This window comes from Halichondria panicea, chromosome 6, assembly GCF_963675165.1.
Source record: "Halichondria panicea chromosome 6, odHalPani1.1, whole genome shotgun sequence".
Lineage (NCBI taxonomy): Eukaryota > Metazoa > Porifera > Demospongiae > Suberitida > Halichondriidae > Halichondria > Halichondria panicea.
In genome coordinates, this window is record NC_087382.1 from 4942391 (window position 1) to 4954833 (window position 12443).

The window sequence follows — 12443 nt, forward strand, 5'->3', positions numbered from 1 at the left end:
TTGTTTTGCAGACATGTGATGGAAGAGCTGCTACAGACGGAGGTGTCATTTGTGGCAGACCTGAAACTGATTTTGGTGAGTTATAGGCCCAAAATTGCTTATCACTTTCCTACGTACTGGCGGTGTATTTCATTTCCTATGTAACTGCATAATCACTTCTTAATAGATAGTAGCCCTTCAATATTAGCAAAAAGTTGTAATGCCAAAATTGTACGTACTATTTGAGTATTGCTCGATCATAGAAAAAGTGTATAGACAATTTATACAGCAGTTACTCGTTCAGTTCACATGTGCCGTGTCCATTTGAGTATCCATGCATGTGACTTCATGTTGCTTCCATGGTTACAGAAATGCCGCCCCCGGTTCATGAGAGCTGACATGCTTCCCAACAGTCTCAAAGGGAAGGAAGCCATCATATTTGGGAACATCAACGAAATAGAGGCTTTTCACAGAATGTGAGTACAAGCAGCTATCACTCAAAACATCGAGAGCTTTATTTTGTACTTCACTGTTGGATGACATGTATAATGGCTAATAGTGGATACCTCGCTATATATTAATAGCTTCCATCGTATATAGTGATTACAATCTAATGATTTTTCCTACGCACATAACTAATTGTTTTCCTAATTCATAACATTCAATCATTCATTAGCATGCTTGTAGTAATCTGACACTGATTGTATATGTACAGGAGTCTGTTGCCAGGGTTACAAAAACACCCGGGGGAGGTGGAGGACACAGCACATCTCTTTGTAGAGTTTGTAAGTCACTTTTATAGCTAATAGGATTATCCATTTATGCTCGTGAATCATATTTACATTGTATACATACAATGTATCTACATGTATAGCTATAATTATTAGCAGCTCATATTTATCTGGGCACTGCATGTGTTAAAGATGTTAAAGATGTGGTACCAAAGAAAGCTTGTGGTACATGCATGTAGGTGTGGTAGTAGTTCTCTGACCATTGTACATGTGTGCTTTTGCATGAGCAATTCCGCGTATCAGTGTTATAAGGTTGCCAAGTTTACTGAATATGCTAGTTTTCATAACATTGTAGTAACGAACAAGCAAGCAACTACAATGTACATGATCATCGTAGTATGTTTCACCCTATTATGCATGTATTATGTCATGACAACCTTATCCTCCCCTTCGTACAGGCTGACAAGATGCAGAAGATATACGTTCCGTTCTGTAGAGACAAAAGTGCCTCAGAAGAGCTTTTGACCAGTCATAGATCTTATCTGAACGTGAGTCACATGTGCATGTGGGTGTGTACATGTGTGACACAATCGAGAGAGGTGTAGTCATAATTATCATGATTTCTTAATAATTGTATGTGTGCACTTAGGCCACAACAAGAGGTAGTTCTGTTTCTGGTCAGGTTGCTTGCCTGATTACGTGAGGCCAGGAAGGACAACAGCAACTGAGCCACACATATTTGCAGTGTCATCACTTTTTTATTTTTCACAGTTTGTCTTTAAAAACGGTTTACAACACAATAATAACATCTAAATAACATGCAGGAAGAGGTATTTTAGGCTTTGGCAACCAGAACATTGAACTGAGAATTGTCTCTATATCAAACACCTATAAATTATGTCATTGCACTAGCTTGAGCCATTGTACGTGCTCGCTCTGTATCAAAGCAAAAAAGCAAAATGAGACCACATAATTATTGTTTTAGCATAATAACATCTTTCACTGCAAAATACAAGATAGTATAATACATTAATACAAGATACAAGCACTAGCTTACTGAATATTGAAGTGTTGTATAGGTGCTGTACATGTAATTATTGCAACACCCACTCAACCTAAAGTGAGTGGGTGTGGTTTGCGCATGCGCATTAGGTGTGTTGCTGAAAAAACAGCCCAGTGAAATATTGAGCGGCGGATGGACCAGAAACAGAACTACCTCTTGTTGTGGCCTTAATTGTTATGACTGTATTCTATATCTTGTTTACTACTTGAATCTATTCAAACGTCAATGTTTGAAATGTGATCAATGTTCAACACTTACTCTGGTTATAAAGACATGCAGCCATTCACATAATGTTTGTGTGTCAATAGTGTGAACCAGCATTTGAAGTTTATAGTACAAAGCTTGCGAGGAATGTGAGTATCGTATTATGTTCATGTACACTTTTCCGTGCAGAGGGTTCAAAGTTTATTTGTGACAGACACACCCCTCTCTACCCTTCTCATCAAGCCAGTACAGCGAATCACCAAATACCCCCTCCTGCTAAAGGTACCACATCATGTGACTATCACTTTCATATCACATTACCTCACTAAGTTGTGGTGTATATGCATGTATATAGCAGGTAATTTTTGAGGATCAATTTTAATTGGCTGCATGCTTTGTGGAGAAAACGTGCACGGAGAGTGGCCCCACCTTTGAACACCCACCTATTTTGCGATTGAAATGTTCATGGCTTGTGCGATATTTTGTCCTTCGAAAATATGACATACGATGCGTGACGTCTGCAATATAAGCAAGCTGAAAGTAAATCTTACGGACTTGCATTTTGGTCCATATGCTGTGTGCTGTAAACAGCATATGTGGGACATGGTGACTAACATCGGATCTGCATGCTTCCCACAGTTCAATATTACATTCCACATGTTGATATGCCGTTACAGGACCTCAATACAGTGTTTGCATACCAGTGGTGTGTATAAGGGATAACAGTATGTGTTAAACAATCAATTGGGTGCACGTTTAAATAAACACAAATTCACAAATTCCCAGGACACTAGTTCTATTCGTAGGCATGTCACAGTTATCACTAGTTAGTCTTTGTTGTACCTGAATAGAATAAAGCCATGCAAGCTACAAATAGCTTTTGGATATAAATAGCTATTGAACTATAGAGTGCTCGTTAGTCATTGTGCTCCAAAGAAAGAATTTAAGGTCAACTCTACAATTGTTAAGCTAGTGCTTGCTTTTGTCTTGTTGAAGGTTAGCTCAGCTCTATACTGTCTACAACAAAGGTAAGAGTATGGTATAGCATGCAAGAGAGGCCAACTGTGTTTGCTATCAATTTTTTTAACTTTGATAGGTCGTAGTTCCGTATCTATTCCATACAGCATAGTTCTTAGTGAGTAGCACAAAAACGTATATTTATAAGAGTAATTTGCTTTATTATTCAATATTTTTTAACTCATTATTGTACATGTACATATGTGTATATCGATCCTTTTAATTATGCAATGGATACTTGTTTTATCATACAGGACTTGTTGAAGTACACTGGTCAACTAGGAGAGCCAACATCTGTTTTAGAGGTGCGTTTCGATTGGTTGTTGTTCAGTTTCCACGTCTGGTAGCCACTAAGGGAACATAATTGCATGGCTGTAATTATACTTATAGGCTGTAGCAGACATGTTATAATTATACGAGAATTCCATTTGCATCAAAGAGAGCAACGTTTTTTTACTTCTTGCTATAATTATTATTTTGCGTAGAAGTGAAGTGTATACCGTATTGCCTATCTCATTTAAACGCCCATGGTAAAAGCTCTGTCTTTGTCAATAAACGCCCATCTTAAATAATCGCCCATGTATGGGCGTGGTACTGTGGGTGGAGCTGAATTAGCATGTGGAACCAGTTGCAAGCATGGTAGCATGAAATATTAGATACTATTTATGATGGCAGAGAGAGATACCGGCACAGAGGGAGAAACACCACTCCTACGACTTAAGATTTAAGCTGAGAGCTGTGGCAGCAACCAAAAAGAGCATAATAACTACTGCTGTGCAAGAGTTTGGAGTCGACATAACAATTATACAACTACCGTTTCGAATAAGCGCCCAACTACAGAATTCGATATAAAATAAATGCCCGAGCGTTTAATCAAGTAAATACGGTACATTAATTGTATGGAGGACGGTAAAATAAAAGCAGCCTTAAAGTCATTATTTTTTGTGTTGTGACATTATAACTGCTTTTCGGGAAGCCGTGCATGCACTACTTAAGAGCACATGTACAGGTCAGATACACAGTGACACCAAGCCATTCCCCACATATACATGTGTTGTCTCATTATGCCTCGGTACGCATGCGCAAGTGAGGTATACGGTATAGTTGTCTGAAGACTTGAAGTGTGCTGACGGTTAAACTTAGGTTGTTTTTATAATATGCGGCTATATGCTATTGTAAGTGAATCAACATGTGACCGTCATATTGTCGAAGATCATAATTTTTAGTCTACAACTCACTAATTAGTATGGAATTCCTATATCATCGTTACAGTACAGCTGTCCAAGCCATTATTGTAAAATATATTAATACCATGCACAATACACTTTTATTGTCATGGCATTCACGTATAAGGAATTTACATACAAGTCTACTATGAATGCAGACTTCAAACGAATAATTCACTTCTTACATGGTCATTGGTATAAAGTCATGGGGTCCTTGACTGCATGTATGTGCACATGTACAATTCCAGTGATGTGTATTAAATAAAATTGGTGTAGCATATAATAATACGTTTTACCTTAAAATGAATGTGATCGATGGTTTTACTTCTTGCTATTTACTACACATGTAAGTGGAATCAAGCTTGTTATTTGTGTAAAATGGTGTCCCTGTAAAATATAGTATAGAAGCTACTTATAATTATAAAATAATTGTCGTTAATTGCATCCCTTTTTGTTAATGTACAGGTCACCAAATAGTTCCCAATTAAAAGTACTGTTTTAACTGGTTTTCAATTTTACAGTCATGGGTAAAAATAATGTTGTGAAATTACGTATAATTAAACTCAAACTTGAAAAAAATTAAACAATAAACGCGTACATCCATTAGTTCATAATAAATTATTATTGTTCTCAAACAATGGGGTAACTTGCTTGGGTCGCAACTCCACACTGGTTGCCACGGTTCCTGGCCATCTTGATGTAACCATTCTCACCCCAGTTGGTGCCCCAGCTATTCTTAACCAACCAATAGTCTTGACCGTTCTCCGTACCGTACCCGACAACCAATACACCGTGATCCAATCTAGTTGAAGAACAAGCCGGCTCAACGTACACTCCTCCATTGTAGAACTGGAAGCTTGAGTGGCTGGCATCGATAGCTACAGACACAGGTCCAACGCTTCCCACTGCTGATTTCAAGGAGGACTCGCTCCCTCTTGGGATATCGTGATAGCTTCGAATAGTGGCACCGACATTGTTTTGATTGAATCTGCAGTTTCCTTTTCGCATTTCGTACGGATAAGAACGCTCAGTATCGTCTCCGTTGTTGGCAATCATGTATCTAAAAGCATAATCCATAACTCCTCCCTGACAACCGTTGTTACCATAGGAACTGGAACAATCGATGAGGTCCTGCTCACTAAGGGAGACCAACTGTCCTGTCTTCCTAGCATGTTGTCCTTCTACAGAGCCAGTAGTACTGAACGACCAGCACGAGCCGCACTGTCCTTGATTCTTGACTTCAGTAACTACTCCATACTGTCTCCAATCGATCGTAGCCGGTAGGCTAACGCTGTTGTCTGGCTTATAAAATTTGGTGTCGTTGAAAGGCTCCTGCATCTTGTAGCCATTGAAGATTCGTGCAAACTCAGCTCCTGTGAGATCCCCGAATTCATTCATGTCCAGAGTGTAACCGAATTTGTAGGCATAGGTGTTGTGTGCGTTGACAAATTTCTGGTTGGCTTGCCAGATAGTGTTTCTATGAAGCTCCTCCAACTCTTCTTCGTATATTTTGTTGTGTGTCTGCATGCAGTACGTAGTACAGAAATTAATAACTTATCTAATAATTATTATCCATGCATGCATGTAGCTATATAATCCTGGGACATGCATACTTAACTATAGATAAATAAAATAATGAAAACTCATGCAACTTGTATGAGGCTATACACTCACCGTCTTCCAATCCACCCACTCCTGAGGGAACTTGATAGCAGCGCTGGCTGTCAGGCCAAAGATGGCTGAGAGAAAGATGAGTGTCTTCATTGTGCTTGAGGTCTGCATGTTAAGTTGTTACTGCTTGATGTTGTTGAACTGTTGCCGTTGATTGAACCGAGTTGGCTGAAGACTTGAAGTGTGCTGACAGTTAAACTTGGGCTGTTTTTATAGCTAATGCATGCAGCTAAGTGAAACAACATGTGACAGTCATAGATATTGCCAAACCTACAGCTCTAACTTCTTTGTATGGAATTGCTACATGTAGTCGTTGGTACAGCTGACAGGCTTATTGTAAATTGTTACAATCCACTTGTGAATTTATTGTCATGACAGTCACGTATGGACATCACAGGTCCACTCTGAGTGCACACTTCAAATAACTATTGATAATTAGTTCATGTGACCATAGTCTCTAGTATAGTCATGGGATCCTATAATTCCTTATACGTGCAAATGCATTCTATAGTATGTGCACAAAGGTGTGTTATAAAATTGCTGTTTAGCAGACATTTTTGTTGTGACTGCCTTTGCCCTACATTCAGGTCAATCCGCCAAAATTACGTGCATCTAAAAAGGGGGGGGGGGAGTTAATGTCCTCTACAATTATTGTTTACTTCTGGTATTATAAAGACTTCTTTACTCTAGGGGTGTGGTCATGTGAACATCCTTATACTTAGAATAAGTCCGCGAAATGTTTATTTTGAGCAATCAGGAATTTTAGCTCCTCGAAAATAAAACGCTATGCAGTATCAATTTTTAATGTGGTCAGTGATTTGTTTATATTGAACTCATACTTGAAAACAAAAATTGTATCAGCGAAAAAAGTAATACAGAGGCCTGTAAAATAAACGTCCATCCGTACATGTGAAGTATTGTAATTAGTTCATCTGTTCATAGTCTCAAACAATGGGGTAACTTGCAACTCCACACTGCATGGTTGTTAAGGTTCCTGGCCATCTTGATGTAACCATTCTCACCTCAATTGGTGCCCCAGCTATTCTTAACCAACCAGTAGTCTTGACTGTTCTCAGTACCGTACCCGACAACCAATACACTGATAATTTGTGGAAGGAGCCTGAATTGATTTTTTTCTTTGTCTTAAAGTGAGCAAAGTTTTCAAGCCTTAAAACGTTTGTTAGCTGTGACATTAGAAGTTCCACTAATTATAAGTGTTTTAGTTCAAGAATTTGCTTTTCAGAAGGGGGTTACGCTATACAGGTTAGGTCCACACTGAACTGTTCCCAAGTACTCTCTCACTTACCATAGCTTTTTTTTTTAGATGTCATGTTAAAAAAAAACTGACATTAAACTTGAACAAATAAAATAGTGAGTCTGTAAATAATTATTATGCATACATATGTAGCATGCCAATGTGAATTAATTATCTGTTCAGGTGTTCATAATTCTTCTCGGGTAACTTGCTTGGGTCGCAACTCCACACTGGTTGCCACGGTTCCTGGCCATCTTGATGTAACCATTCTCACCCCAATTGGTGCCCCAGCTATTCTTAACCAACAGTAGTCTTGACCGTTCTCGGTACCATACCCGACAACCAATCAAATTTAGGATTTTTGGAAAGCCAGCTTGAATTATTTGAGTGTTAATGTATGTATACAATATAGAGGACAAAATTGTTCTCTCTGTCCAAAGCGAGAAACTTGCAAGCCTTAAATAATTTTTGTTACAAGTTCCACTAAAGTATTAGTGCAAGAATTTGCTTTTAAGAAGGGTACACTTGTATACAGATTAGATCCACATGCACTGAACCGTTCCTCTCACTTCAGCTGCATGCTTTTTTGATTATATTTGAGTTTCATTACATGGGTAAATTTGTATAAATTACTGAACAATCAACAAATAAAAATAAAAATTGTGAATCTGTAAATAAATAATTATGCGATTGAATAATTTTCGTGTTCATAGTTATAATTCTTCTCAAACAATGGGGTAACTTGCTTGGGTCGCAACTCCACACTGGTTGCCACGGTTCCTGGCCATCTTGATGTAACCATTCTCACCCCAGTTGGTGCCCCAGCTATTCTTAACCAACCAATAGTCTTGACCGTTCTCCGTACCGTACCCGACAACCAATACACCGTGATCCAATCTAGTTGAAGAACAAGCCGGCTCAACGTACACTCCTCCATTGTAGAACTGGAAGCTTGAGTGGCTGGCATCGATAGCTACAGACACAGGTCCAACGCTTCCCACTGCTGATTTCAAGGAGGACTCGCTCCCTCTTGGGATATCGTGATAGCTTCGAATAGTGGCACCGACATTGTTTTGATTGAATCTGCAGTTTCCTTTTCGCATTTCGTACGGATAAGAACGCTCAGTATCGTCTCCGTTGTTGGCAATCATGTATCTAAAAGCATAATCCATAACTCCTCCCTGACAACCGTTGTTACCATAGGAACTGGAACAATCGATGAGGTCCTGCTCACTAAGGGAGACCAACTGTCCTGTCTTCCTAGCATGTTGTCCTTCTACAGAGCCAGTAGTACTGAACGACCAGCACGAGCCGCACTGTCCTTGATTCTTGACTTCAGTAACTACTCCATACTGTCTCCAATCGATCGTAGCCGGTAGGCTAACACTAGTGTCTGGCTCATAAAATTTTGTGTCGTTGAAAGGCTCCTGCATCTTGTAGCCATTGAAGATTCGTGCAAATTCAGCTCCTGTGAGATCTCCGAATTCATTCATGTCCAGAGTGTAACCGAATTTGTAGGCATAGGTGTTGTGTGCGTTGACGAATTTCTGGTTGGCTTGCCAGACAGTGAGTCTATGAAGCTCCTCCAACTCTTCTTCGTATAGTTTGTTGTGCGTCTGCATGCAATAGTATAATGTTATCTATATGTAGCTATATATAATCCTGGGACACACTTAACTATAGATGAATTCAAAAGAATTGGCTTGGTCTTTAGAAATATTTACTATACATCTCATGCAACTTTTATGAGGCTATAATTATATACACTCACCGTTTTCCAATCCACCCACTCCTGAGGGAACTTGATAGCAGCACTGGCTGTCAGGGCAAAGATGGCTGAGAGAAAGATGAGTGCCTTCATTGTGCTTGAGGTCTGCATGTTGACCTGTTATTGCTTGACGCTGTTGAACTGTTGCTATGGATTGAACCGAGTTGTCTGAAGACTTGAAGTGTGCTGGCAGTTAATTGAACTTGGGCTGTTTTTATAGCTAACGCATGCAGCTAAGTGAAACGACATGTGACAGTCATAGATATTGCCGAAGACAGTTTAATCTACAGCTAACTTCTTTGTATGGAATTGCTACAGTTGTTGGCAGCTGACAGGCTTATTGTAAATTGGTACAATCCACTCTTAGTCTTATTGTCGTGGTGGTCACGTATATGGAAATCACAACTCCATTCTGCTCACTTTAAAAATTAGTTCAAGTGACATTATTATAGTCGAGCTAGTGTAGTTATAGGGCCATAATTGTAATGCCTTACACACTGGTGCCATTGTTTTAGTAAATTTATAAGGTGTTAACGCTATATTATTCTGCAGGAGGCTGTCCGTGCCGTGGAAAGGATCCCTGTTGCCACAAACAACGCTCTGCACTTGAGCTATCTTGAGAACTCCACTGTAAGTATGCCTATAGTAGCAATCATGTAGTTATTTCTGTTGATTTGTTCCCCATTTAATTCACTATCAGCCACCCACCATACACACACACACACACGCGCGCGCGCGCGTATTCCTATCATTGTATAGCTACATGTATATACCCAGCTAGCCCACGTACACGTATACGGTACCTATCTTTTACATGCATGCAAACATAATTATAGTCCCTGCTCACACTGAAGTATTTCTGCACATAAGTGTCAACACATTTCATTCAGTGATCTGTGTGAGGTTTCCATTCTAATACACCACACCCACCCACCCACACACACACACACACACACACACACTCACACACACACCCACACACATACCACAGGAGCTGGTGAGTGACCTCGGGGAGCTAGTCTACCAGAGTACACTGCTCGTCTCAGACTCTAAGTTTGGTATCAAAGCTGAAAAGGAACGACAAGTGTTTGGGTTTGAGAGGGCACTTCTTTTCGCAAGAAAAGTAGAATCTGACAGACAAAAGAATATTTTAAAGTACGAACTCAAGTCCAAGCTCGCAGTAAGTAACCGTAATAAGTCTATACATTGATAAGGTATGGTATAATTATAGGAACATATAATTATCAGCTGTAACTCGAGGCCGGGCCGTGGCCAGTGAATAGTCGTTTGGTTTGTTTTTTATTTGTGATATCTGAGTTTTCACATTTACAGCATAGTTTTATAGAGCATGCATGGATAGCCTAATAGTGGCAGATTTTGATATTAAAGCTTCGTTGTCGAGCAAAAGCTAAGCTTGAACTTGTACGTTGCCTGCATGGATAGCTAGCTACACGCAGCCTCTATTTGAGGTACATATGTTGTACGTATTTACAGCTGAAGTGATCCCGTACCAGGAACAATAGAAAAGGGTCACTAAAGTAGAAAGCTAGAATTAGGCTGCGGGGTTGTTGCTTATTATTTTGCTTATCCTATACTATAGCCCCATGCAGAACAATCATACTATTTGCTGACTTTTCTGTGGTCCTACTCATGCACTACTAAAATTGTTAGCATGCCTCTAGTCTACTTTAATCTATTACTCCTGCTATGTGCTGCTTATAGCCAGCTTTTATACACACCCAGGCTGCATGTATTTGTATAACACTCCCCTCTGGTCTCTATATAGATCGATCTATATTATTCATGTCAACAGCCGAGGGTTTGTAGTTCAAGGCGCTCTAGTTAACTCTTATTGATTGGTCAAGGAGAAAGGTCAAGTGGGGGACTGTTTTACGCAATATGATTGTACCACCACCCCTATTAAACTTAATGTGTTCCTTTTGTAAACATTCATGATGGAGCTGCCGTGACAATGTTGCATGGCAGTCAACACATTTCCTCATGAATATGATTTACACTCTCGAATAAGACTCCCTCATTCTCCTATAATTCTAGCTACACATACATCGATATGATACATTGTATATTGACAATTAAGTTGTTGCTGCATGAATTGATAGTTTAGCTGTAATCCATGCACTTGCATTACACATTGTCCTTTGTATTTTTCTGGTCTAAAAACTGTTTTTAAGTAATTCTCCCCTTCCTCATCAGATCTCTTCGTCTATTCAAATAGTTGAGTTCATTGAGGGAGAGCCTTGCAAGTTTGCACTGGTTACTGCTGACAACCGTTTACATCTCAAGAGCAGCTCTGTCGATATCAAGCAGGACTGGGTGAGATCACTAAGGGAAACTATCCTTGAGACAAACACTAAAATAGCTGGAATGGAAAATGGGAATGGACTTTTGTCAGCCATTGCCAAGGATCTGATGAACCCCAGTCCGTTCCAGAGTCCGGTTGGACTGCGAAAATCTAAGAGTCAGGAGATTGATAAACAAACCGAATTTGAAAAGGTTTGTATTCCTAGCCCTAGGCTATAGTGGATTTAAAAGGGTGTTATCTGATGCAGGGATATTCATTACCAGTGTGAATATTGGTGTAAAACTTTAGGCAATGGCAGGTGGCAACTCATTATATTTATTGTTAGCCCGGGGCACTTTAAACTATTTTAAATATGCACATTTTATCGTCACTAGGACATGGACCCCATTGACCCCCTTGACCCCATCTCTTTACACTCCACGTCACGTTATTTAGATTTAACTAATGGTGCATACCGGCGCATCCATGGCATCCATGGCATGCTAGAACGAAATTATGAATTATGCCAATTTCTTGTGCTCATAAATATGTCACGGCCAAAGTTCCCTCGTCATAATGAGTTTATAAGGTTGGCAAAGAGATTTGGGTTTGGAATTGCCCCTGTAATGAATGACTTCACTTCCCAGCAAATAAGTACATTTCCTGGAAGTACCACCACAGCACTATCAAGTAGCCACAGTGTTGTAGCTGTAGCTTTGATGTTGATTTTATCACATCATCATGAATATCATTAACCTTAATTGCCGCGTGACCACAAGTACATGTGCTCTACATTGTAATTGCAACCCACAACTTGTGGGCAAATAAATACATTGTCACAATCTCAAAGTACACAAGCTAGAGCTAGCTAGCTAGAAAGAAACTAGCTGCAAGTATTCAAGACAGTTTTAGTTGCATTTTAGATAGCAGATGCTTTACAGTAGCCAAAGCAATAGTATGCTAGCTAAGCCTAAACAATTGTGCAATTTATCTATTGTTGACTGAGGTTTTCTGATTGAATTGGCCCAAGCAAAGAGTAAGAGATGTCTTCCAAGCCCAAGAGCTCTAGTTTCAGAACAAGAAGCTTCAAACAGCTCTTTAAACGTCACTCCTCTAGAAAGAAGTCTCTTGGTCGCAAAGACTCAGGTGTAGCAGACACTGAAAAGCATGTGAGTTGGCTATCAATTGATCTGACAGGTGGCTGGCACCATGGTGTTCATTTGCTAG

The 12443-nt window shown here is 39.6% G+C and overlaps 3 protein-coding genes across 3 annotated transcripts in view; 1 reads left to right on the forward strand and 2 right to left on the reverse strand.

Moving 5' to 3' along the window:
• Positions 1 to 12443, forward strand: part of LOC135336899 (kalirin-like) — a 53557-nt gene that overhangs the window by 27208 nt on the left and 13906 nt on the right. The window contains exons 20-28 of the mRNA XM_064532770.1: positions 12 to 75; positions 349 to 455; positions 695 to 764; positions 1169 to 1258; positions 2167 to 2259; positions 3249 to 3299; positions 9467 to 9544; positions 9906 to 10094; positions 11129 to 11428. Coding sequence (XP_064388840.1) covers positions 12 to 75; positions 349 to 455; positions 695 to 764; positions 1169 to 1258; positions 2167 to 2259; positions 3249 to 3299; positions 9467 to 9544; positions 9906 to 10094; positions 11129 to 11428 — 1042 coding nt within the window. The remainder of the gene's footprint in view (positions 1 to 11; positions 76 to 348; positions 456 to 694; positions 765 to 1168; positions 1259 to 2166; positions 2260 to 3248; positions 3300 to 9466; positions 9545 to 9905; positions 10095 to 11128; positions 11429 to 12443) is intronic.
• On the reverse strand, positions 4742 to 6135 carry LOC135336903 (procathepsin L-like). Its single transcript, XM_064532776.1, has 2 exons — positions 5895 to 6135; positions 4742 to 5741 (listed from the first exon to the last, which is right to left on the reverse strand). The coding sequence occupies exons 1-2, from the start codon at positions 6000 to 6002 to the stop codon at positions 4851 to 4853; spliced, it is 999 nt and encodes a 332-aa protein (XP_064388846.1). The 5' UTR covers positions 6003 to 6135; the 3' UTR covers positions 4742 to 4850.
• On the reverse strand, positions 7748 to 9211 carry LOC135336904 (procathepsin L-like). The gene is made up of 2 exons (XM_064532777.1): positions 8918 to 9211; positions 7748 to 8762 (listed from the first exon to the last, which is right to left on the reverse strand). Exons 1-2 carry the CDS (start codon positions 9023 to 9025, stop codon positions 7872 to 7874), a joined length of 999 nt encoding a protein of 332 aa, XP_064388847.1. The 5' UTR covers positions 9026 to 9211; the 3' UTR covers positions 7748 to 7871.

Coding starts and splice junctions, on each gene's coding strand:
- LOC135336903 (XM_064532776.1), bottom strand. CDS start 6,002: ATGCAGACCTCAAGCACAATGAAGACACTCATCTTTCTCTCAGCCATC. Junction 5,742..5,894: donor AGTGGGTGGATTGGAAGACG/GTGAGTGTATAG, acceptor TACTGCATGCAG/ACACACAACAAAATATACGA.
- LOC135336904 (XM_064532777.1), bottom strand. CDS start 9,025: ATGCAGACCTCAAGCACAATGAAGGCACTCATCTTTCTCTCAGCCATC. Junction 8,763..8,917: donor AGTGGGTGGATTGGAAAACG/GTGAGTGTATAT, acceptor TATTGCATGCAG/ACGCACAACAAACTATACGA.